Below are 26,080 nucleotides of genomic sequence, written 5' to 3'. Positions count from 1 at the left end.
AGTATAAAAATAATGTATTAATGCGGTTTGATATTAATCGGCGTAATATTACTATTTTATCTGACCGAGTATAAAACTCGGACTGCACCACTAATATTATAGTGTTTTACACACTGGCATCAGAATTGAAGATATTAGTTACAAAACTGTGATAACGATACTCTAGCGGACAGGATTGCAATAAATAGGCTGTAATTAGTAGTAGCTTTGCTATAGTCAGGCTTTTTTGATTACATTCGTATGATTAATTATTCACTTTAATTATCTGAAATTATAGGTTTCACATTGGATCTACGACAACTCTATTGCCTCAATAAACGTCTTTGGAGATGTTAGTCAAGTCACTATTAATAATTTGGAAAGATTTGCTAATTATACCTTCCGAGTTAATGCCTACGCTGAAGGTGGGGATGGACCTTATTCTGACATGGTTTGGAGCTACACAGGACAGCCTGTACCCGGTAAGCAACATATCAAGATTTTTATTATCAATATCATTATATTGTTACTGTAGGAAAATCAAGTATAATTCAATAAATGACATGTATAACTAACTTATCCGTATCAATTTGCTGCGCAGAGAGTGTAGGTAGTATTGCCGCAACGGAACCTATTAGAGGCCAAATTCGTTTAATTTGGACAACACCGAGTGTAACCAACGGGCCTATTGTCCACTATAAAGTGGATTACGCAATAGTAGATGTGGAAGGCAATGTCGTTAAAACAATTAGTAATCACACAATTGGCTCAGAAGTTACTTTCAACTATTATGATATGAATACTGGAATCTATCGTTTTACTGTAACGCCTCGAAATGCCAACGGATATGGTGTACCTCGCACTACGCAAATAAGCGTCCAAGGCAATGGGCCACAAGCACCAACTAACTTGCGATTGGTTGGAACAACAACAATAACAACAGCAACTATTGAATGGGATGTAGTAGAAGTACCATTAGATGGATTCATTGTACAGTATAGACTTTCAACTGCTACATCGCCACACGAAAATATCACTTTACTATTAAATCCATCTACTAGAAGAACCATCGTTACTCGCTTAACAGCAGACACAAGTTATGAGTTTCATGTTGTAGCAAGGAGTAGGAATGCTTATAGCTTGCCAAGCAATGCAATTCAAGCTAAAACTCAACCGGAGGTGGGGCAGCAAATTTTACCATTTTACCAGGAACCTTGGTTTATTGGCTTGGTTAGTGCGGTTGGCGGGTTAATAGTCATTTTAATAATTATCTTTTTGGTGAGATCAGCTTATAAGAAAAGGAGTCAGGGTGTACATAAAGGCCACTATCCGTTGCATCATCAAGAACATCGTATCAACATTCAGGATGAAGACAAACCGGAGATACCTCCGTTACCGGCCGAGGATATGGATGATATACCAATCAAAAGACCACCATTGCCCCACGACACAACATACACTTCTAATGATTTTAAGCAAGCTGATATTGATCGAGAAAGTTTAGATAGTATGGATGAATATGCTGATTTACCTGGCTTGTCCAAATTCAATGAAGATGGCTCATTCATTGGTGAATATGGGGATTCAAAATACGAAAGCAGATCACAATATAACAGCAGTAATCATTTAAATTCCTCATCGTTACCACGCCACAGCCGACCTGCTAGTCCAGCTAGCACCATAAATCCAAATAATTCCGCATTTTCCACATTCGTATAAGAAAGAGATAAAAAGCTATGCTTAGTGAGCGATTTTCTATTTCACTGATGATACAAATTTTAAAGTGAAATTATGGAACATATAAACAATGATATGTCCGCTTCACATGAATATTTAATATCATGCTCACTTCGATTAAAGGAATGCAGCAATTTTGTAATTTATCATTAACGATCGATAACAACGATTGTCTTAATTTATTGATTATATCAAGACATTTCGTTAGGGTTAATGATCGATGTTAATGTTTAAATGCACTATTTTGTGTAATACCACAACAAAACATTGAGTTAAGGCATTACGCATTCTTATAGAGGCTTTGTAAAATATTTCTTCATTTACTATAAAATAGTACATTACTCATGTTAATCTTATTTATGCTATACCGTATTACATAATCAAAAGGCAGACAGCAGAATATTATTCCTATGTGTATACTATTACATTACTAACTTTATATGACTTGCCAAATTAGGAGTAATACGAGAAGTATTACTTCCCCATTTTCTATGTTATTCACCAACTGCAACACTGTAGGCCATTTAGGCTAGCTATAAAGTTATCTACAGAAACTTTTTCCGGTAGGATTTACATATAAAAAAAGTAACTATTTACTTTGCAACGATTCCAAATAGTACAATTGCATTTTATAACCTTCGCTGATTTTGTGTATGAAAGCGGTTTTATCTATTACGATTTCATTATATAACTATTGATATTTAGCACATGCTACGTAATACATATTTATGAAAATGTCGCGCTCGCTAACGCATCAGTTACATAAATTTGCTAAGTATCGTATCTGTTATAATATATAACAAAGCAAAATATGGAATAATTTAAATTTATAATTATATCATTTTCTTACGTTAATGTTATTTGCGTGGGTACTAATAACTGATGTTAAAATATTCGATAGTTTTTGAAAGACCTAACAGTTTTTGCTCTGTGCTATAACAGTTATGAAAAATTCATAGGCTTTCACGAATTGCGTGTATTCGGATTTTAACAATAACTGTTTGAATATCATCAGTTTTAAAGTTTCCGTGTATAACATTATTCGCCCAAATTAAATCACACCACATTAATAATAAAGTAGTAACATTCACTCCTATGTTAGATACATTTTCGCTCCGGCTTACAACATATTGACATAGTTTTGATTTCATATAAAATTAGAATTGAATCAATTAGGTGTGAAGCGATTTCATATGCTGCGAAAACAAATTTTCCGTACTGAGCCTGCCTTGGTTACGAGAGCAATATAGCTACATCAGTTTGAACCCGAATGTTCGACTACGTAGTAAATCCATCAACGAATACACTTACATATCCCAAAAATAAGTGGATAGGGTAAGCTATTGCGACTACAATGATAATTTTCAAGCTCGATTCACTCAAATTAGCAGTTGACACTTGAAAGGAAAGTAATGTTTTAATAATATACTACAACGGACACGAGTGCAGAACCTGAGTCTTAAGTCGGACAATTTCAGATAATCTTTAAAGAAATTTGGTTCACAATCTATATTATATAACTAACGTGATATTCCGGGAAAAAATCTTCATTAATTTTGGTGGAGAAATTATCGTACTAAAGGCTACATGCTACTTAATTTAGGAAAACTAAGTAATGCGTAAACTGCAACTAGGTATAATATAAAATAACTTTACATGGCAATTCCTGTAAAATCATTTTTTATCCATTTAGATTCTTGTATTTAAACACTACGTTGATCAGGTCCAGCATACGTCTGGAATATGGAATACGTGCTACAAGGATATTTTCGTTACTTTCAATCATGTACTTAGACAATTATATGCTCACTATGTGATTGCTACCTATCAGTAAAAAATAAGTCGGATTTCATAGAACGGAGTTACCTTCCTGATACAGCCACTATTAACGAATATTTTAATACGGTATCAGAAAGCAATTCAATGGACAATTTTGTTAACAATAGCTTCATCACTATGTTGCAATAAATGTACAAGTGATCGATAGTTACTATAGAGGGAAAAATAAAAAATGCTGATCATCAACGGAGTCACCTTAAGTACTGTCAAAAATGTGCCCTCTTCTTTAATAGCGTATACACTTATATGTATATGCACCGTATATTTACATTGAATCTTTATGATAGCCTTAATACTGTATCGTAGTGCTCAAGGAAATATTTATGTTGTATTTATGTTCAATGACAGAAGTCTAGACCGTAGTGTCATACGACATCACAACTTGGTATTACGTGAAATGTATTACGTATGATTTGATGGTCATTGTGATTATTTAATATTTTCCGGTAATTAAATTAGCGTCTATTACATAGGTCTAAGAGTTAGTAATCTGAAATAAGGTTAATCTTGAGTAGATCGAGGCTGCCAACATGATGAAAGCCATCCTACAACAGTATCAAATAATAAAACCGTGAATGCGAGATCGATTAAATGACTATATTCAGTATGCGACGTAGTCAAAATCATCCCTACACGCTTATCTTATGTTACAAGCATGCAAGATAAAATTATAGCAGATAGGGTAGCATTGGTATGTGGATATATTATAGCAGTTATACATGGCGTACTGAAAAAATAACAAATTTGTCCCTAATAATACCCTTAATAAGAAATTTTTTAACAGAAATTTGTATCCAGCACAAGGCGTCTTCATTAACATAATATAATGCCTGCAAAGTAATTAGCTCTCAAAACAATAATGACGGAAAAGTCGTTTTAATAGTTATAATTATAATTATATTCATATTTTACGTACGCAATGATCATGCAAATAAACAATGTGTTCATTTGTACAATTCGGATTGAAACAACGAATTCCTTTTGCCTAGCGTGTTAGCTTACGAGCTTAAAACGAAAATTTGTAGAAATTACTTTCTTTACAAAGTCAATACACATGAGAATTGCATTATGTAAACTAAAGAATCCTTATGGCTGCTCAATCACCTGTCTCAAAAGTCTACCTTTGTGTCATCTCAATTTGTATCCTATCGTTTTCTATAAAACTACACATTCGTATGTACGGGTTTTAAGGTACTGTAGATAGCCACCTTAAGATCCCTAGTAACACGATGTTACAAACCTTTCGGTGGTATTAATTTTTCATACGTATTGCACTTCTGACAGTATTTGCATGCAAAAGCATAAATAGCAGGGAAATCTTTAGCCGCTATGCCTTCACTTATATCCGCTGTGTCATAAAAGATTTATAAGAAAGCAATTATTGGCTAAAACTACGGCTGATACTAATTTGATAGAGTGAGTTATATTAATAGAAAACAGCTTTGGCAATAATTAAGGTACATATAAAACTAAAGCCCAGCAGTATTATGTCTATAGTAGATTACTAAATTTAATATAAACATTCTATCATTGTCATATTGGCAATTACCAAAAGCATGACTATCCGATGTATAATTAAGTTAAGCATAAATTTTCGATGTTTACGCTAGTTAAATTGTAATTTAATTTAGATACATATGGAATGCAAGTACATAACCATAATCTATAGCGTGTACATGCGGGCAACTAAGTGATTTAAAACATGAATAAATTACTATAGTTTTGATATTAAACATTCATCGGATTGTACCTTGATACTAAGGTATGGACTTATTTTTGTGTTAATATCTCTTCAGTAGGTACTAAATATACCATACCATACATACAGCAGAACAATACCCTTTTTTTTTAAATCGGGGAACTGCAATTACGGGTCGCCGAGAAATAAGGAGAAAAAACTCAGGAACGTGTCTAGAAGTGGATTAAATTCAAATTGTGTTGCAATCATTCCTTGTGATCATGTAGTCAACATAACAAAAATTGACCAAATGCAAATTGCTATACATTCAGCATGCGGTAGCCTATCATTAAACTTGGTTAAGATAATGATATCTTAACTTCTATCTCGAGTGAAGTAATATTCCCATAAAGATACAAATATGCTTCGAGCAGTCTTGCACATTACTACGAAATATTCTGTAGAAGGCGCGTGTAACATATTGCATTTCAGAAATTTAACCGTCAAATTTTAATGCTACCCACCATAATATCGTCTACTCACAGCTAAAGTATGCAATAGTAAAATATTATCATACATTACAAGATACTGAGTGCATTAGGATTCGATTCCGGAAAAAAGTAAGTTAGAATAATTAATTAATGAACAGCGTTCGCATAAATTATGCACTACTCAGAAATTGAATTACTAAATCTTATCGATATCGTCACAATACTGAAGTTTTTGATTAAATTAGTATAGCTTGCTAAGTATTTTAGTCTTTATAGCATGCATGTTTACCGATGTTTACTCTTCCTTGGTGGCCACTTACCTGTAGGAAGGATGTACAAACCAACGGTATTCATTGGTCGAGAACTTTCAAGAAAAATGCTGGTCGGATCGAATAGAATGACGACACCATGCGGTTTTTGTTTTGCAGTATTGGTCCCTGTGATGGAAAATTTATTTATGTAGCAGAGTACACAGGTCAATGCGAATGATGCGTTAACACATTGATCGCTGTAGCAAGGTATTGCTTCAAACTGTCGTCCTTTTTTAGCTTTTCGGAGAAAGTGAATATCTTACTCTACATCTTAACAATAATACAAATACTTACCGTTGCCTTCGATACAAATCCTGAATAAGTCGTGGACATTTCCTATTGGTGACTAACCTGTAAAAAATGATCGTATTTGAAGCTACAATATGATGATATGAAATCTATTTAGATGCTTGTTGAAAATTTAATCTGAAATTTTTCAATATTTTACAAGATCATTCAGATTTTTTCTTAGCCGCCTTCACTATTTTACTTGTTTCCTTGCCAATATTCCCATCATCTTAACATTTCGCCCTGTATGACGTTATTATATTATTGGTAAAGGCACGGTGGTAGACATTTTATCATACTGTTTAGCAAGTAAGTTAATTTTTTAAAAACTCCGACTATGTACGTATTTGTATAATCGCTAAAATATTGCACACTAAAGGTTACAAATTCATGAGATAAATGTAGTTCCACTAAGAGAATATCAAATCCTCGTCGATAAAATGATGACTTTATGATTAATCATAAACTACTTAAAGTAGAGATTTAGAATATTTGTTGCGAACAGTAGCCTAGCGATAAGTAGAAAGGTCGTAATTTTTACAAGTCAGCATTAACCTGGTGCGAACTTAGAGCGACCTATTTACCTAAAGATTGATAATAATTTTATGTAACTTTTTTCTATCCTTGCTCCAACCAGTATTAAATATTGAGTCTTCTTCCTAGGGTTTGTACTTTTGGCTTAAGTTACGATAAGTAAATCGATTGGCTAGAAGAAAATATCTCGAAAACTTTTGGGCCCTGAATAATTGAGAAAATGATGAAGGCGATAGTTGCATCTACAACATTACTATATTTTTCAACTTATTTTATTTTAATTGTTAGTGACCGTGCTCATCTTCATCAAGGGGGAATTCAACTACCAGAATTCGAATTACAGCCAATGGATTATGTCGATCGTAGAGCTGCTGTGATCGGATTACCTCTCTACTTAAAATGTCGCGCTAGAAGTTATGACTTAATCAGCTACAGATGGAGACATAATGGTTTCGAAATAACGTCCAGTAGTCGAATAAAATTAATAGATGGTAGCTTAACAATACTAGCAGCCACGAGAAGAGATCATGGTCAATATCAGTGTTTTGCTACTAATCAATGGGGGACTAGCGTTAGTCGGTTGGCTACTGTCGATGTGGGCAACAGGGTACCCATTCCTCATAATCTCCCTGATACCATCCGAAGGTTAGGGTCCGGTGTCATGCTGAACTGCAATTTACCATCAACTAAAATTATACCGCCAATTGTCAATATTACATGGGTACGTCAGTCTGAGGTAACTAATCAAGGCAAACAGCAACAACATCCAGTGATAGTAAATGAGCGAATTTTTATATCCAAATCTAATGGCAATTTATATTTTAGTTTTACTGAATCAAAAGACGCTGGAGTTTATCGTTGTATCGTCACACAAACATTTTACCTTGTATCTAATGACAGCTTTGTTAATATCAACGTTTACGGGCAGTGGCAACGACTGAATTTCACGCAACAACCGTCTCTACTACGAGTACCAACTGCCATCGTTAAATCTTTACATGATTCTACCGTCTTAGCTGGCAGTAATATCAAGTTAGAATGTATGGCTTATGGTAAGCCATTGCCAAAGATCATGTGGTTATATAATGATCAAATTTTGACTACACATCCTGCGATTGCGATACAAAATCATTTGCGAGAATTGGTAATAAAAGATATACAACCGAATCTTCGTGGTACATACTCCTGCTATGCTTTTTCAATTGATAGTCATAATTTCTCAGAATGTGATATTAACGTTATTCGACAGCCAAAATGGAAGATACCACTCAAAAATGCTGAAGCATGCTTTACTCACAACGTTACATTTCAGTGCGTTGCTGACGGCGATAATATTATTTACTTGTGGTACCATAATGCGCAGCGCATCCATAATGGTAGCAAATATACCATTACAAATAACGGTAATCTAACCGTCCACAACGCTATTATCGAAGATGCAAATATGTATACTTGTATAGCTATGAATAGTATTGGCAATATTGTAAGTAATGCCTACCTGAATGTCCACGGTTGTCCACCAACTCTAATTAAGGTACCCAGTGAAGAAGTTATAGCGTTAATTGGAGATTCCGTTTCCATCGATTGTGTAGCTGAAGGAATTCCAGAAGCCAGAGCGCAATTAATTAAAAATAATCGCTACGTAAATATAGATGTCAATGATCATATAACATATGTCAAAGGATTTGGATTTACTATTCATTCATTAAAAACCACTGATGAAGGATTATATAAATGCGCTGCTAGTAATGTTTATGGTAAGACCCAAAGTCGAGGTGTCATGATTAATGTGTGCCGAGAAACTACCGCCAACGTAGTACCACCAGTAATTCAGGCTCCGATCGGTAGTACGATTACTTTAACATGTTTAATAAATAAAGATCGTCGTTTGGCTACAAGTGTTCATTGGTATAAAAATAACGATAGGGAAGAATTACAAAATAGTGGAGCAGTCCAAATTTCGGCTTATAAAGAAACTAGCAGCAAGTTAGTCATTCAAGAAGCATCCATCAATGACAGCAATACTTATAATTGTGTGGTTATTTCATTTGTACCAACTGGCAGTACACGCAAATTTGCTAAAGCTGATGGGAAAGTTATTATCCAAGGACCACCATTACCACCAGTTGAAACGCAATATAACTTAATAGGTAATAAGAAATCAGTCATGATAACATGGCGCCCTGGCAGGGCGAACAATAGCCCGCTGCTATATTATAAGTTATTGGTTGCTACTAATTCACATCATTATCACTTACTGAAAGATAATATTCCCGTTTGGCAAGCATCAGCTATGGTTGCAGTTTATCCCTTCAATATTTACCGCGTTGCAGTTATCGCAGTCAATAAACTAGGCTCTAGTAGACCTGCATATCTGTATATTAATAATACGTACTTTGAAGCGCCAGGCTATCCTCCATTAAGTGTGAGAGCAAGATATGCTCAAGAAATAAATGGAATTGAGGTATGGTGGAAATCAGTTCCTAGATTGTTTCACTTCGCACCGGGTTTCGGCTATCGCATTATATTAAGTGAAAGAAGTGCATTCGGAGGTTTATTTCAACGGCGAAATATTTCCTTGCCAGATTTCAGTATTAACCATACTATCGTAACTGGATTACAACCAGACAAGCACTATGTTATACGCGTCTTCTCCTACAACAATGTTGGTATAACTGTCGACCCTCATCAAAATCTCACAGTTCGTTTCGGAAACCAGCCACCTCATGGAATAGTTAAAAATGTATCGGTTTATGTTATCTCTTACAGTGCTGTCGTTTTAACTTGGTCTTTTTTTTCTGAAAGTAATCACAGTCAAACATTAAGTAACAGCGTTATTGGTTACAGAGTAAGTAAAACTATGATGCATTGCGATCTGACCATTATAACAATTATGTAAGCCTCCTACTGTAAAATATTAGCCAATACTGTATCTTAATGCCAGTCTCAGTCAATCTAAGAAATACTGAGTTATCAATTTATGTGATCACACTTTGACGGTAAGATTATCACTGTTACCTAAGAAATAGAAGTAGATTAAATTACGACGGAAATTAGATTGTAACTCTGTTCTATATTACTTTTTCGTCGCAAACATAGGTGGAATTAATAGATCACGATGACGCTATAAACAGGACAACTAAAACTCTGTATCATCGGAGCACTATATTATTGGAAAACTTAGATGCTGGTAAGAGTTATAATTACCAAATTAATGCATTCAATGAAGGTGGCGATAGCAAAACATATTTGCAATCTTCTCTGATTCTTTCCGATCCTGTTCCAGGTAAAATAATCATAGTTACACAATAATTACCGATCTTGTATCAAACATACTTGATTATAGTTTTATTTTAATTAAAACAAGCAATTTATCATTCAATGTGCTGCCTTTAGGGCCAGTCCAACAATTACAAGCGAAAGAGATCAATATTGGTACAATTCAACTTACTTGGCAACCTCCAATTGTCGTAGACAGCTTCGTTACCAGTTATACTATATCGTATGGATTAGCAGTACATCGTACCGATGAATGGCAAATACACATTCATGATGGTAACTTAACCTCTCTATTGCTATCAAGACCTTTCATTGATGGTAAATACAGATTTACAGTTGCAGCAAGTAACAAAAACGGTGGGGGTGTACCAATTTCGGTCATAGCTGTGACTCGATCAATCATTCCTTCCTCGCCATTTAACCTAGAAGTTGTTAATATATCACAACATACAGCACTAATAGCGTGGCAGGTACAGGAATCTGATGTAATGGGGTTTATTCTAGAATATAAAGAATCCATTTCATCTAAATTTGATATTTACGACGATAACATTCCGGCTAAAAGTCGCCAGATCGAATTAACCAATTTATCGTCCAATACTCTTTACGATGTACAATTAATAACTAAAGGCCCCAAAGCGAACAGTAAAGCCAGTAGTACTCTATCCATTCAAACGACATCCATAAAAGTGACAAAGGCTTCCATCCAATTTTATAACCAGCCCTGGTTTATTGTTGTGGTCACTTGCGTATGTTCTCTGATCATTCTTATTATCGCCATCGCTGTCATGAATTACAAACAACGACAGACCACTACCAATGAATCAAGAAATTCCAAGGATAAAACACAAGATTCAGCTGGTTATACGATCACAATTAAGAGGAACGAATCAAGTACTAAGGCAAAGTTAACCAACGTAGCCATGAAAAATGTCAACAAGATGGAAAATTCTGTATTTTACACATGCTCAGGCAATACTGCTATAGTTTATTGTTCCGATAGTTTGGAAAAAGAAAAAAATAATAATAATAATAATAACAATAAAAACAATAACTGCTTTAACGATAGCGATATAGAAAGCAAACGTTATAACATTAACATCGCGTAAGTCTTAATTTATATTTTAAGGTTCGATGGTAAAAGGTTAATGACTGCAGTGTACTTATTTGTTGATGAATGCTTTATATTTTTATTTCTCTTCGTTAACATTGTACAATTGTAATATGATAGTCAAGATCGCACAGTAAGATTTGATAGTTCCAGAAATACTTATCAGTGTATTCAGGGCTATAATTTATGGGTACAACTCTTATCTATTTGCAGGCAGTTCAGTTTAAATCAGCAAACTGTAAGCTTGCGTGCGTACTAACATATGAGTCAATACTTGCGTAGTTCATGGATATAAATGTCGTTAATCAACATTTAAGATAACAAGCACTACTAATCTGCATTTGTAGATCCAATCTGACTGTTGTAGTTGAATAAATTAAATTCTATTCTGGCTTAGTTATACCATATACCAAAGTTCGCTAACGTTTATCAATCATAAAGTATTGTACTCAATTTTTACTAGCAAATTTAAACAACTACTATTTGATACTAGAATGAAAAGCCTAAATTAGGAGTTATTTTAAGCTATACTACTGTAGAACACATTGGTTCAGAAGTAAACATAATCAAAGTGCTGTAATTGTGCCTTGTCTTTTCATAAGTTACGGATGCATAGCCATTTGAAGACATGGCATGCACTATAAGCTTTATATCTCACTGTAAAATCTTAAAGTATCCAGTTTTTCGTAGATTGCACTGATAAGTCATTAATTCAAGTTATCACGTTTTAAATCGATGATTTCCTAGTTACGGCTGCGAAATCAATGAAATGAATGGTGTTCAACTGTGGATTATAACCATTCCGTTAAGTCAATATACGTCATGATCTAAATAGTCATATCTGATTAGTTAATTATGATTATCCAACCAATAAAATGAACCATCTTAATGTAATTGCAATGTGATCAGTATTGTTGATTCAAGGTAATCGTTGGATTCTTTAACTGAAGCGAATGGTTTATTCAGTAGAAATAAGCGCGATAATCACCGGAAATATCCAATTCCATTTCTAGGTCGAATTGACTTGAAGGTGATATCTTAATAATAGAGTAGTGATCAGCAAGTTAACTGATTACTGACCCAGTTCGTAATAAAATGACACACGTCGCCTGCATTAAAATTCTAATTTAACCGTAGTCATCATTCATTTCAAGTAAATAATGCAACAAGGTCGTAGATTAGGGTTAGGATAATCTCCATCCAAACCTTTCTTCATTTTTTGTCTTGTTGTGTTACTGATTATGCTATCACTTTGACTACGATGGAACGTTCTTACTAACATGGGGTGCAATGAGATTTTTACACTAATTTGATGTCACTAGATTTGCAACTATATACAATATTACGGGAGAAATCTTATGATATTGCGATGAATGTTGCTTTCTACGAAGAATTTTTAAGTCATGTACTATACAACCGCCAATCGCTAAAATGCTACAGCGAAAGGGATGTTATTACTCTTATGTACGTATTGTTCCTTCATTAGCAGTTACTGTCTGATTATACAGGTATGAATTTCTACTTACTTAACCTTAAGCCATGGTACTGTACCTTGTCCTCTTTTCCTACTGAAACATAACGATTTCGTAATGTGGTCTCAATGGTGCGTTGTATGTGCATTCCTAATTCTTGTATAGATAGACACTTTAATTTCAACCGCGAAAAAAAATGGTTGCGTTGTCACTTCTTTTTTCATAAACCTTCCTAGCAAAAATATTAGTACAAATTAAATGAAACTGTAAAACGATAACTTTATGCCCACTCCAATATAAGAAGTCTGTATTTACTTGCGTATGCATACCTATTTTGCTGATGATGCTATATCATTACGTGACTAGTCATGATCCTTGCTTTATCACGCCAAAGCAAGAACAAGTGAAAGGAGTTGCTTCCTGAAATACTGCATGCAATCGTTCCTTTGAATTAAGTGCTGTCATTCGTGCAAAACAGCATTTTATTGACTGCTATCAATCTACGATTGAGCGAAATCGATACTCATGACGATATATATAATCTACAGTAATTAGCTCTTTTCCGGTCCAGTCCGCATAGTAGCATAGTAGCAAATTGATTAGCTTGAAAAATTTCCCACTGTTAATGCCTGTGAAATATCCAATTGAAACCAGAGGCGCAATGAAAAGCACATTTTATTATTGACGGGTATCGCTACACCTGGCAAAGAGTATACTTCACCATAAAGGTACAGTCCCTACACTTTCATGGCTTGAATTCTGCCAGGCGTGACTCCATAGGCCTGGCTGACCGCAGGCCGCTTTATGAAAGGCTGTGAGAAATCCAAGCGGAAGTCAGAGGTGCAATGAATATCGACATAGCTGACATATTGCTTTCATTAGAAAAGGTGACAAAAAAATTCTATAGTGCGAAGCTGAGAGAAGTACGTTTGTGGGTCGCTTTCTGAGCTCTCTTGCTTGATGTAGAAAGTTGATTAGCTTCAAGAATTTCGGATATTTAGATCCAAATTTCCACCATTACAGCCTATGAAGAATTCGAGTGAGGAAAAAAAAATACCTCTACGGTAAGATCAATTGCCAGCAGCTTTATGAAGGCCCTTTGTTTGTGGACGTCGAAAGTTGACTAATTTAATTTTCCTTAGAGGCTGTCCAAAATCCAAGTGAAAGTACGAGGTGGGATGAGTATCGGTTCGAATGACAAAATGCTTTCATCATGGAAGTGAAAGTAACTGTACGGCGAAAGCAATGCATGTTATGCTAGACAGTTTACGAGCTCTTTGCTTGACATAGAAAGCCGATAAGCGTAAAAGAATGACGAACACATATTGATCTAAATTTCTGCTATGAAAGCCAGGAAGATGAAAATTCCAAGCGTGGTGAAACACTTCTTTATCGTCAAGACAATGTTTTACCGAACGCCTTTTACGGGCTTTTGGCCTGATACAGGTGGTGGAGAATGGTACATTTCGAAAATTTCCTAACATAAAAGCCTGTAAAAATACAAGTGTAGTAAAAATATCTTAATAGTGACAGTAGTGATTATCCGTCGCTTTATACTTGATGTAGAAGGTGGATTACTCTAAGAAATTTCGCTAAGAAGGCCAGAAAAATCCAAGTAGAAGACACCATAGCTTTTGACGCTGCTGATTCATTACAGTAACAGGGCAAGTATTTGCGCGTATGCACTACAGTACAGTATACTGTACACCGAGTACAGTACGTGTACTGTATACTGTAGTTATCACTTCATTCCTGTCATAATGGTTTGCTACGTGCGATTTCCGTTACGTGATATTTCCCGCCCCTGACGCTCTTTGGCACAACAGTCTCCTCATTCGCTTTCTTGCACATTACCCATCGCTGAGAATGGCTGAAATCTTACCAAAGTTAACGGATAGTTTACTGAAACTTTAGTATTACTTTTCTTCAAGTAAAGCCCATCATGCAGTATTAATAATAAATTTATAAGCGCAATAGTACACCACGAAAAGTCATCACCAGTGATGATATCCCTTTCAGCGAAAATATCTGAGAGACATGGTAAAATTAACGAACAAATATACAGTACAGCTGCAGTTTTCATGATACGAGTAAGCTTCTAAGCGCAATGATGCACCGCGTTGCCAATGACTTAAAATATTGCGGCTGGCAGTAAATTTTAATGATTTACGTATTTTTATGGTAGAGATAACTTTCATATCATTCTGATCGAGATGCCTCAAAATAATTTAAACAAATTTATGACCAATTTATTATCCAAAACAAGAAATAGTTCATTTAGTCAATAAGTTAACATTATCATACACAAAATCATATATCGGTAATAAAAAATGGGAAAAATAGACCATTGGTACCAAGAAAGAGTAGGTACAATACTCCTTCGTGTATTACAGTATATTAAATCATCTAAAAGATTCTAATTCAACTACACGATAAGAAACATCACTAGGCTACAATATTGATCCGGTTCACTATCAAGTTTAAGCGTCTATTATTATACAAATCTATCTTACAAAAGTAGATCCTTAACTGCTAGTCAAAACTGTAGAGTGTTAGCAGAACTGATCTGTGCATTAGTAGGTATAATTGTAGTTATTGAACTTTGCAGCGGAAAATAATAATAAACTCTGCTAATTATCGTTTTGTATTCAACAATCTGCGTCCATACGTGTCATTGAACAGAATACACATTGTGCTGTATTGCATATTTTTGAACGCATTCATTAATAAATCATTGATGCTCTGATTAATTGATTAATTATTGGTCTAATTTTAATGAAATAGAGCAATCACAAATTCTGTCATTTTACGTGAATCTTTTTGAGACACTACTTTGCAGTATCTACAAGCTAAGACAACATTCATGTTTTGGCCGCTATTTAATCAAGCACAGTAATACTAGGATTTCGCAACTGATATTGCCTTAAAATCATGTTTATTAGTAAAACTATCTAATATACGCGTCTATACGCTACGGTATACACGTATGCGATTATCGTGCAGTATTACAGTGTATTTTAACAACTGTTGTTCTGTATTACTGCTGCTATATTTTTACAGTATATATAATTATTGATAGCGAATTTAAAAAAAACCGGATACCAATAGACACTGTTTATCCCTTAAAATCAAGGCATTTAGGGAGTATATTACATAGGACGGGTTTTGAGCATGAAGCCGTTCAAGGCTAATATAGTCAATGATGGAAAGTATGCATATATATAATTATTGATAGCAAATTTAAAAAACGGGATATCAATAGACATTGTTTATCCCTTAAAATCAAGGCACTTAGGGAGTATATTACATAGAATGGGTTTTGAGCATGAAGCCATTCAAGGCTAATATAGTAAATGATACCGAGTTCAATACAGGATACGCTATATAACCAAAATACGTTTATTCTAGCTTATAGCAACAGAAGCATCGATGACTTTACTTTCCTTGGCAGCGTCCGTTGAAAAAGAATCATCTATGGCGACTGTTTTATTTTCCGACGAATCTGGTGATACCAATCTCAAAGTCATAATTGAACCCATACCGGGCATATGGAGAATAATACAATTCCCTTCATTATTTAAAACAATGTTGTCTTGGAAAATTTTAACATCAGATGTAAAAACTGATAGTTGCTTATGCTTTATAACATCCCACATACGGACAGAGCAATCTAGTCCATCGGCGACAGTGACACATATTCTACAATCCGGTGTAAGCACAATTCTACTTATGCCGGAAACATGCCCGGCAAGCGTGTGGACCCAACGCTCAAGTACTAAATCCCAGATGCCAATACTGCCTGAACTACCATAGCTAATGATTAACTTATCCGATGTCATATTAATAGCTCGAACATCAGCGTTGCAAAAGAGTTTTGCTTTGACTTTGCCCTCAGTTAAGCATAATAAATTAACGTACATGCGATTTTCCATTCTATAGGCTAAATATTGCCCATCTGGACTTAGACATGACATAGTAAATTCGCTATAACGCTGCTCTTTGTGATCAAAGTGGAAAATGGTGGAATGAAATGTTCGAAAATTCCATACAATCAATTCTGTAAAATAGGGCATCTCAAACTGAACAAATAAAACAGCAACAGTCCTGCGTGGATTGACCATCATGCCAACAATTTCTTTGCTTTCAATACCTTCAACATCCTTACGTAATCGAGCAACAACACCTCCGGTTTTTACTTTGATAATATACATGGCTTTATCAGAACGTGGCAAAATAGCTATGCGATCATCACCAATGACAGAATATGATGTCAGGTAAGGAAAATCACCGCTAATTTCCCTTACATCACGAATGTTGTTGACAATAACATTCTTTTCAAAATCATACACGATTAAATCTCGTAATTTCCTTAAAACTAAGATATCCTTATTGATGGTTAATTCATCTTTATGAAACATATTTTCGCTGACATTCGTTAAAGTTCTGATCAAACGAAACGTTGGATAATACCAAATGGTTAAAGAAGACATGCTCTTTTGATAAGCGACTACATAATCTTCATCATTTCGGACCAATTGAATCCAATTGGGGCAGAATGTTGATTCTGTTGCAGCAGTTGTTTCAGCTCTTTTAGTATCCCAAACAAATATCCTTGGATCGGCGTGCGCCGCTGTAATCACATAGGATGGTGAGCATACAAATGTACTAATATTATCAACAGGTAAACTAGAAAATGGACTCCTTTCCAAAGTTGATAAATCATATTTATGGATATTGCTGTTTTTCAAATAATTTGTAATCATGTAATAATTATTATTAGTAGACAGGAAGGCATAACTGGTATTATCAAATGATAACTCATCGACTTCCGTTGCTTTAATGACGCCAAGACATTGAGCTGATCGGACATCCCAAACTGAGACAGCATCATCAGTATCGTTGGTAAGAAGTATTCTCCCATTTGTTGTGATTAACGAGCGATACATTGCGGCAGGAGGGATTTGAACACGATGCATTGTCTCACCGTTAGACACATTAAAGACATGCATTACGGCTTGTGGCGAATTAATAAACATTACTAAATTTTCGTAAGCTCCAGATATTCTCCAACTTGAATTCATGTTATGATAATTACTCTTGAAATCGCGAACAGATTGACCAAACTTTTCGATATTCCATAAATGAATGATCATTTCTCTTTCATCATAGGTTACCAATACTTGCTTGTTAGTTACATTAGCAACACAAGCTGCTCGATGCTGGATATCATCATGCGAAGCAAATTCTACTACACATTTCATTTGATCCAAACGCCACAACTGAACTACATTCCAACATGTAGTAACTAAAAATCGATCTTGACAACATAATTTCATATCACTCAAGCGTTTACCAACGGACCAAATTTTATTCAGTTGCTTGCTATATGCGCTGGTTGATAGTCCACTTACAATTTCTCTTAAATCACTAGCTTCACTAGCCGAATTAGATAAACTACGCAATTGCTGTTCTCTGATAGTGCTTAAGCCTTCCATCGTTCCTATTAATGATCCTGTACGTGCATCCCATAGTTTAATTGTCTTATCCCAAGAGGCAGAAAATATAGTATGGCCATTCGATGAAGCTGTTAATGCAAGGATAGATCCAGTGTGACCAGAGAGTAATTGACTAAGCGAACCACCTGGTGGTGTCAACGAAGCGCAATGGATAGGAGGAATCAAACTTGGAACTGCAGGATCAGCTGCTTGTTGTAATAGCATATTAACATAACGGTAATTGGCGTAAGAATTACCTTCACTAGAGAATTTAGTGGCTAATCGGCCAATTAGCTGAGATGCTAGTTGTGCAGGATCATCATTAAGAGCAACTAATGACATAATTAACGTTTCCCTTACTAATTTTAAATCCTGCTGACTACCTGGTATACTGCTAATGGCCATATCAAAATCATTAAGCACATGATGTATAGATGTCGCTGCTAACTTACTAAGTAGCCATAAAAAGTTGCACATTAGCTCTTTCAATTGCTCAAATCTTTGAGCGTATAATAAATGATATGGTAATTCACTTAATTTACGTAAGTTAAATGTTGGCTGAAACACATCATTATTTCTCAACGATAGAATAGCTGGTTGGGTCATAATAAGGCGATTTGCTAAAACAGTGATTCTATCTAAGCGTTCAAATGGTTTACCGTCTTTCCACTTATCGGAAAAGTAATCTGCCAATACGGAATGTAGTTCTGTTTTATCGTCTGCATTGGATAGGTATCTTTTACGTATTACTTCAGAAAAATTTCGAAACTTCCAACGCAAAACGGAAAATCCGTCTGCGAAGGCTTCATCAAGAAAGGGTGATAATTCATTTCGAACTCTGATCCATAACAAGGTTGGTATACGATGAACTGTTGGTTCACGATTTGGATAAACTGCTCGCAAAACTTCATCGTCGCAGGATAAAATATCTTCCAATTCAGCTTCTGTTAAACCTTTTCTTGATAAAGTAATATAAATTAATAAACGTTGCATCAAAATTTTACCATACTTTTTCTCTAAGTTTTCAATAATAATCGCAATCAATTCGTTCATAGCGGTAGGAATGTTACAGTTACTCAAATCAGTAAATGACTTCCAGGTAAGACTTAATAACATAACTGTATTAACGTAAGCCGGCCATGGACAAGCTTGACATTTACTGATTAGCAATTGCCGCATTTCTGAAGTCAAAGACTTTTGATTCGCGTTCATAAATTGGTTGACGATGTAATTGATGTCATTCGAGCTCAATTTTTGGATATCAAAAAAGTTTCCTTCTTCTTTCACAATACCCTAATACAGGTAAGCATATCAAAGGAAGTTGTTAATGAAGAGTAGAAAACATTTAGCCTTTATGATTTCTTTGACAGCAAGCATTCTAAACTAAATCCTATTGCAGCACGATAGATATCTAGAAATAAATTCTCTGATCACTCATTAATTCGACTTACTTCAAATATTAGCATAGATTTAACTTTCAAGCTTATACTATGGCTGTATTATTTAAACTATAAGATAACAATTTCGATTTGGATAGAGCGGTCTGCTAGCGTTATCTATACTCAATCCCGCTACCTATTGTCTCGGTTCATCAGTATCGTATCGACCTTTAGTACAAAATTTGCAGAAATCTTGCTAACTAAGGATTTACTGACTATTGATTGATTCTAAGAATTAGATGTCTTTAAGATTTAGGAAAGTAGAAGAATTTGCAAGTTATATTGCTATTAAAATATTAAGCATATAGTCTGATACTCCGGCACGCAACTACAATAATGATACTGAAGTGTTATGTTTATTCCTACGCTAAAATCAAGTATTTATCGCGTGCTGACTGGTTGTAACTATAAAGTGACTTTAAGTTTTAGAAAGCAAAATGAATCTAAAAGCTATGCTACCATTAAGATACGGTGCTATACTACAAAGAAAGTTTCACTACGTATCTACGATAATACTACAGAAGTGTTATATGTATTTCAAGCATCGAAAGCAAGAATTTATAGATTACCGATTGAATATCTTTTAGATTTAGAAAAGCAGAAAAATCTATAATTTATGCTATTATTAAAATGTAGCTATCGGAAATGCGTAAGTATACCTTTAATTTTGCAAACGCTCTAGTCCTAGGTTCGCTAGTAGCTGATACAATAATACTGACATGATCCGGTAAATTTCGAGGTATCCAATCAAAATCTGGCTCTCCATAATCGTTCGATAATTGATCCAAACCATCAAGATAAAGGGTTAATGGCTGCGAATAGCTCGGCATAGCCAGGCACTCGTGTAGTTTACTTTTAAGGGACTTGTTGTTCTAGCAATCCCGAAGAAAAAAAATTCGTATTAGCACGCTGCGACAAAGGTTATTATTTGTGCATATTATCATTTTTAATGAAGGGATAAAACTGCAGGAGCTGTAGAACAGTGTATGAACAAGTAATCAAGATATTCTGTATATAATTTTATCTTAATATAAGACAAAACACTGATAACATATTGACTCTTATATTATGACGAGCTAATGAAGTCCAGGAATCAAAATGCACTATTTGCATTCGTATAACATCACTTATAATAACGGCATAAAAGTGTGCAAAGGTCATACTTATGAGCAAATGGCCAAGATATATTAGGCACAATTTACTTCCATTAGTAAAAGATAATGTACTGAAATGACTGATTCTTATCTTGTTATGAACATACTAAGTCCAATGTTGGATAATATTCGTATACCATGTACAATAACAATGCCATTGTACATGGCATCGCTTCTACGGAAGGGATAAAACGATAAGAATCTGTGAAATAGTACATGAATAAGTGTCGAAATGTTCATACACAATTTATTTCTTTAATATGAAACTGCCTACTGCTATGCACTATTCTTGTCTCATTACGAGAATATCAAGCCCGAATTTGATAATACTGTAAGCGTATATTATCAGTATACTAGCATTATGCGCTTGGAATCTTTACGCACAACTTAGCACGCACGCCATCAAGATCACGCGAAGACAGTAGGTAGGAGTACACACGTGAAGAATGAAATTTGTAGAATGTGAAAATCATGATCTTGGATTGTCCACGGGTCCTGACTAGTTATAATTAAGTTACTATCTGTAATGTAAGACGATTTAGGGTCCATTGTTAAATTATTTTATTAATTTAAAAGTAGGATAAATTAAGAAGGTATCAAGAGATTCCTCCGCACGATAGTCATTAAACATTTTCGAGTGAAGACTAGTTTCTTTCTAACAGGCCTCCCCAATATATGCATTGTAGCGGTACTATGGGTTCTCTATTGCATTGTCATAAATGAATATTGTTCAACAGTAAGAGTTCACATATTTCAAATCAAGGCGATGAATGATGTACTAAAATTTTGGTTTAACAAGAAAACTTACCCTCTCAACATCAATTATGCGACGCCCATATACCTTACATATCTGCTGGCAAATACTATTAATAAGCAGTCGAACACTCGATGATTCTGGTGATCTTCCAATAAAGCGCACAATGACCATAGTATTAGCAAATATAACTTTTTTAGTTATATTTGCCGCTACAGCCATGACTGCAGATTTACCACTGCCGGCTGGTCCATGGATAACAAGTGGGCTTCGACTATACCTTCTCAAGTAATCCTCAATGGCTTGAATAGCTTTCCTTCTTCCACGAAAATATTGGCAATAATATTTAAGAATTCGTGCATGATGTTTAATATCTTCCGATAGTAAGTCGTAATTTTCTAATTCGTCAAAGGTATTTTTAATATTTTCGATAACTCCTGTACCGAACTTTTCGACATGCTCAATGAATGATGTCATGTAATCCTTGTGCTGTCCGTTGAAATCTGGGTTAACGCCATCTTCGTCCCATTCCAATTGGTAGTGAATAATATTTTTCTCTGACAGAAATTCTGGCAACAAATTTTCTTTCATTGAAGTTAACATTTTATTAGCCTTTTTATCCACAGCACTTTTATCGTCGCTCATATCAATATAGTTATTGAGTATTTTAGTGTAGCCACCGTTTACTTTTAAATTAGTAAAATCCCGGTTTAAACATATACAACATTTGTTTGGATCTTCTAAATTTGCCATACTTTCAAAAATTTCCGCCTCTAAGACTAAATGGTAATAATTCTAATTAGTACAGGTATAAATTCATGCTAATGACGTAATGGATATATTGGATAGAAAGTTATCGCACTGCATTGATCTAAATAATTACTTACCGGAAGTTATGAATTTATGATAGTTATTATTGCTTCTTATAGCTTTTATAGCGGCAGCATAGATGATGCTATGTAAAGACTGTAGAATCTCCATTGGCGATTTTTCTGTGCCTTCTTGGTAGGAATGTTCATTTAGGTGTAATTGTAGGTAATAGTGCTTATTTTTATCTGACCCGTCATATATGTACCAGCGGTTAAGAAATTCTTTCTGTTGATTATCTAGTGATTCCTCTAAATACTTAAACTCTTCGTATTTAATTTTATCAGGAACCAAACGTTTACCATACTTTTGGCCTACAATAATCTGAAACAAAAAATACATTATATCAATTCATTTCCTTCTTTAACGATAGCGATAAGCTGTTACACACAGTAATAATAATTTTTAAGAGTAGAATCTACTGTATAACTTGGATTCCAACTCAATCTAGTTAGCACGGTCAGCACAATCGCGTGTATATTTTATGCTTTATTAAAATTTACCATGAAGTTACTGGAAGAATTAGATTGACTGCATTTTTTAATGTCGTTAAGGATGATGGAAACTATTTCAGGATCATAGTTTTGTATCTCTGGCATTTCCCAATTATAATCTATAATTTGCAGTTGCAATCCCTTTTCACGGCAGCAATACATTAGCTTTTGGAATAAATCAACTCTTATTGCTTTTCTTTCTTCTATCGTATCTAATAGTAAAAAATTTACTATTAACTTAGGCATTGCTATCTTTCCATACTATCGCAGGAGCGCTCTTATAGACGAAATAATTAATTTTACCTGATGCGTTGGAAATTATAACGATTTTTACGCAATGGTTTGTCCTCTCGTGATCTACATCCAAGCTACCACTGTATATGTCTCTTTCAGGCTGACTAACTAGATTCAGTATAGCAAAAATAGTGCAGAAGCACATTAAAAATGAATTTAATGCAAGTGGTAAATCCCATTCTAGAAATTTATAACTTACTTGTGTAGGAATAATAAGTGTCTCCATCGGTAAAATACATCTTTGGATCGAAGACATTCTTATTTGCTTGATCATTTACAGTTTTTACATGATCCTATATGGTTTAGATTATAGATAAGCTGTAAGTGATGACCAAAGATGTAATTAATGATGACCTGTACCACGAATCATCGATGTCTTGTAATCTATCAAATCATCCTTACTCCATGGCATTATTTGTATTTACGCATATACAGTACTTCAGGAAAATTAATTTTTATAATATAAGATCAGATAGTATCTTATTTATCTACGCATATTTTATATGACGGTTTATTATAATATCGAATCATCTCTAATATCACGGTAGATGGAGCTTAATGATATAACTCGGTAAATAGTATAGGTAATGTTAATAATTGGCTGTTATATTTTAAAATAATATTCAACGATTAACTCGATTTAAAGAAACTTCCTTAAGGCAACAGTTGTTAGAAAAATTGAGCTTTCTAAGAAGAATATGCGAATAAATAAAAGACTTCAAAGTTGAAAATCAAAGCTCAAATTGTTTAATAAAATATTATGCACCTTTAAGAACACTAAAGCATTGAACAATCTAAACTGAGAAGATGTTCGAATTAATTCAAGAAAGTAAACAATTTGAACATACCTTTTGTACTTCTAGAACAATATCCGCTTGTTGATGTTGATGTTTATTGGATTCCAAAGGTGCTTTCCTAAAAACAATTTCCTTCCAATTAACATCAGTAAACAGACTCGTGGACAGTGTCCTGAGCAGTATATGAATTTTAGAGACGATGTTTGACTTAGATAAATTAAAATTGCGCTGTATTGTAAATACCCCCTATCTTGAAGTGAACGAGTAGGAATGTTATGGTTCAGCTTATATTTTAAATTATTCGATAATCTAATGAAATAGGAGAAAAATTTATCTTCTATTTAATAAGTTGCTTCGATCATTGCAAAATAGAAATCAGTGGAATACGTTCTAGTAGCCATTACCGTCTCCTTTCCGTAGTCGCTAGTCTTTTCGGTGGATCTGATGAATTATGATTTACTTTTAGGTATGGGCTTTTTTTTACGATTCCCTGTTACAGTACAAGAGAGTAATTGAATCATCATTATTGGTACTCAGGAAGGAGATTTTACTGTAGGACGTATTATGAAATCAATAAGATTAATTAATGCATAAACTTGCCTGCATGACACGGTGATAAGTCCAATCGAAGTAACCTGTCTGTTGTACCGCATGGAGATCGGTATCCCATTTTAATTCTTCTTCTTTAGTGCTAACAGAATAGCTTGCTATTATAATTATACATGAATAAACGATATCAGTTGGAAATTGATCGAATTGCAGTTAAAAGCTCGATTAAAATCAATATCATGGCTTGCAATCCATCTGTAATGCAATCACTGACGCATAGTCAACGATATTTTGAATCACCGGTTAATGAACTATCTAGTCCATAAATTTCTACTCTCATTCCTATTCCGCGTGAACACCAACTCAATGGCCGAAATTGGATAATTCTGGCGTTAAATGGGGGTAGAATTAAATGTGTGACTACGGAATTATAGTCACTATTACCTTTAAAAATCTATTAAAATTGTAACAAAGCCCTTAGGTGCATGTTACAATAATGATCAGTTCATATTAATAATCTTTTATGAGCATACCTTGGTTGATTTTTTCCCCTCCTTGTACGGTGTCCATCTAGCTTCTGATGATTTCTCTTTATACCAAATACAGTACGAAGAAACCCATTGGCTAACACCTTTACAAATTTGTCCTTGAGTTGCAATCATTGTAATTGCTCGAAGACGACCTAAATCAATCTGTAAGAACTGATCTAAATCATTATTTCTTGGGATCCAACCCCCATCTGGATTATGTAATCGAGCCATGTAAGGTGGATTTGTGACTCTATAAGATGACGCCGTAATAGCTGGATCTTTAATTTTTTCGTTTTCTAGCCCGAGTGGGAGAGGCTTTTCTGATTTTTAAGCCGAAGGTGAAGACATTATTATCGGTAAAAAACTCAAATTAAACTGATCAGATTTTGTTTCATACGTACTGCTAAATACAAGCTCGGCCGATAACCCCTCATATTGGGCAGGGCTCTTAAGTGGTGACAGCCGTAATGAAGACATAAGCTATTAATCTAAAAAAACAGGAAGCAAGCGATATTCCATCTGTCAGATTTAATTATTCAATAGATAGTAGGAAATTATATGCTCATTTAAGAGCGCCATCGAGAAGAAAATCATTTAGATATACTGCCATTACACATTTATAGAGTATCTGTCAGTGAATGTTGAATAGCTACAATCTGTATACATTCTTCACCATATACTACGCTAAATAGTTTTCTTGTATTTGGAAAGCAACTGCATTCATTTATCATAAAATAATCTTGTTCTATGATCGTTCAATTCTTTCTATAATACGATCACTTCCTCTAGAAGGAAAGTGTACTAACTTTAACTAGTTCCTAATTGTTGTTTTAGTATTATAAGGTTATAATGTTATAATGATTCAGATACTGTAGCAGTTGTACCGTAACTAGGTAATAAATTAAATTTAATTAACGAGGCCGATTCAATATCAACGTAGTAAGCCTCTGCGATAGGAAATTAATGCGCGATGAAAAGATTTCCTTAA

General features: G+C 34.5%; 2 protein-coding genes across 2 annotated transcripts; one reads left to right on the top strand and one right to left on the bottom strand.

The window, feature by feature from the left end:
- Nucleotides 1–7,929: 7,929 nt before the first annotated feature.
- On the top strand, nucleotides 7,930–8,364 carry TRIADDRAFT_33301 (uncharacterized protein; the record flags this gene model as incomplete). The annotated part of the gene is made up of 1 exon (XM_002117942.1): nucleotides 7,930–8,364. A coding segment is annotated over one exon (435 nt), but the record flags the coding sequence as incomplete, so codon positions are not given.
- Nucleotides 8,365–18,865: 10,501 nt separating this feature from the next.
- On the bottom strand, nucleotides 18,866–19,504 carry TRIADDRAFT_6104 (uncharacterized protein; the record flags this gene model as incomplete). The annotated part of the gene is made up of 1 exon (XM_002117923.1): nucleotides 18,866–19,504. A coding segment is annotated over one exon (639 nt), but the record flags the coding sequence as incomplete, so codon positions are not given.
- Between the last annotated feature and the right edge of the window lie 6,576 nt (nucleotides 19,505–26,080).

Source organism: Trichoplax adhaerens, genomic scaffold (assembly GCF_000150275.1).
Source record: "Trichoplax adhaerens TRIADscaffold_33 genomic scaffold, whole genome shotgun sequence".
Classification (NCBI taxonomy): domain Eukaryota; kingdom Metazoa; phylum Placozoa; class Uniplacotomia; order Trichoplacea; family Trichoplacidae; genus Trichoplax; species Trichoplax adhaerens.
This window is presented reverse-complemented; position numbering and strand designations above follow the sequence as displayed.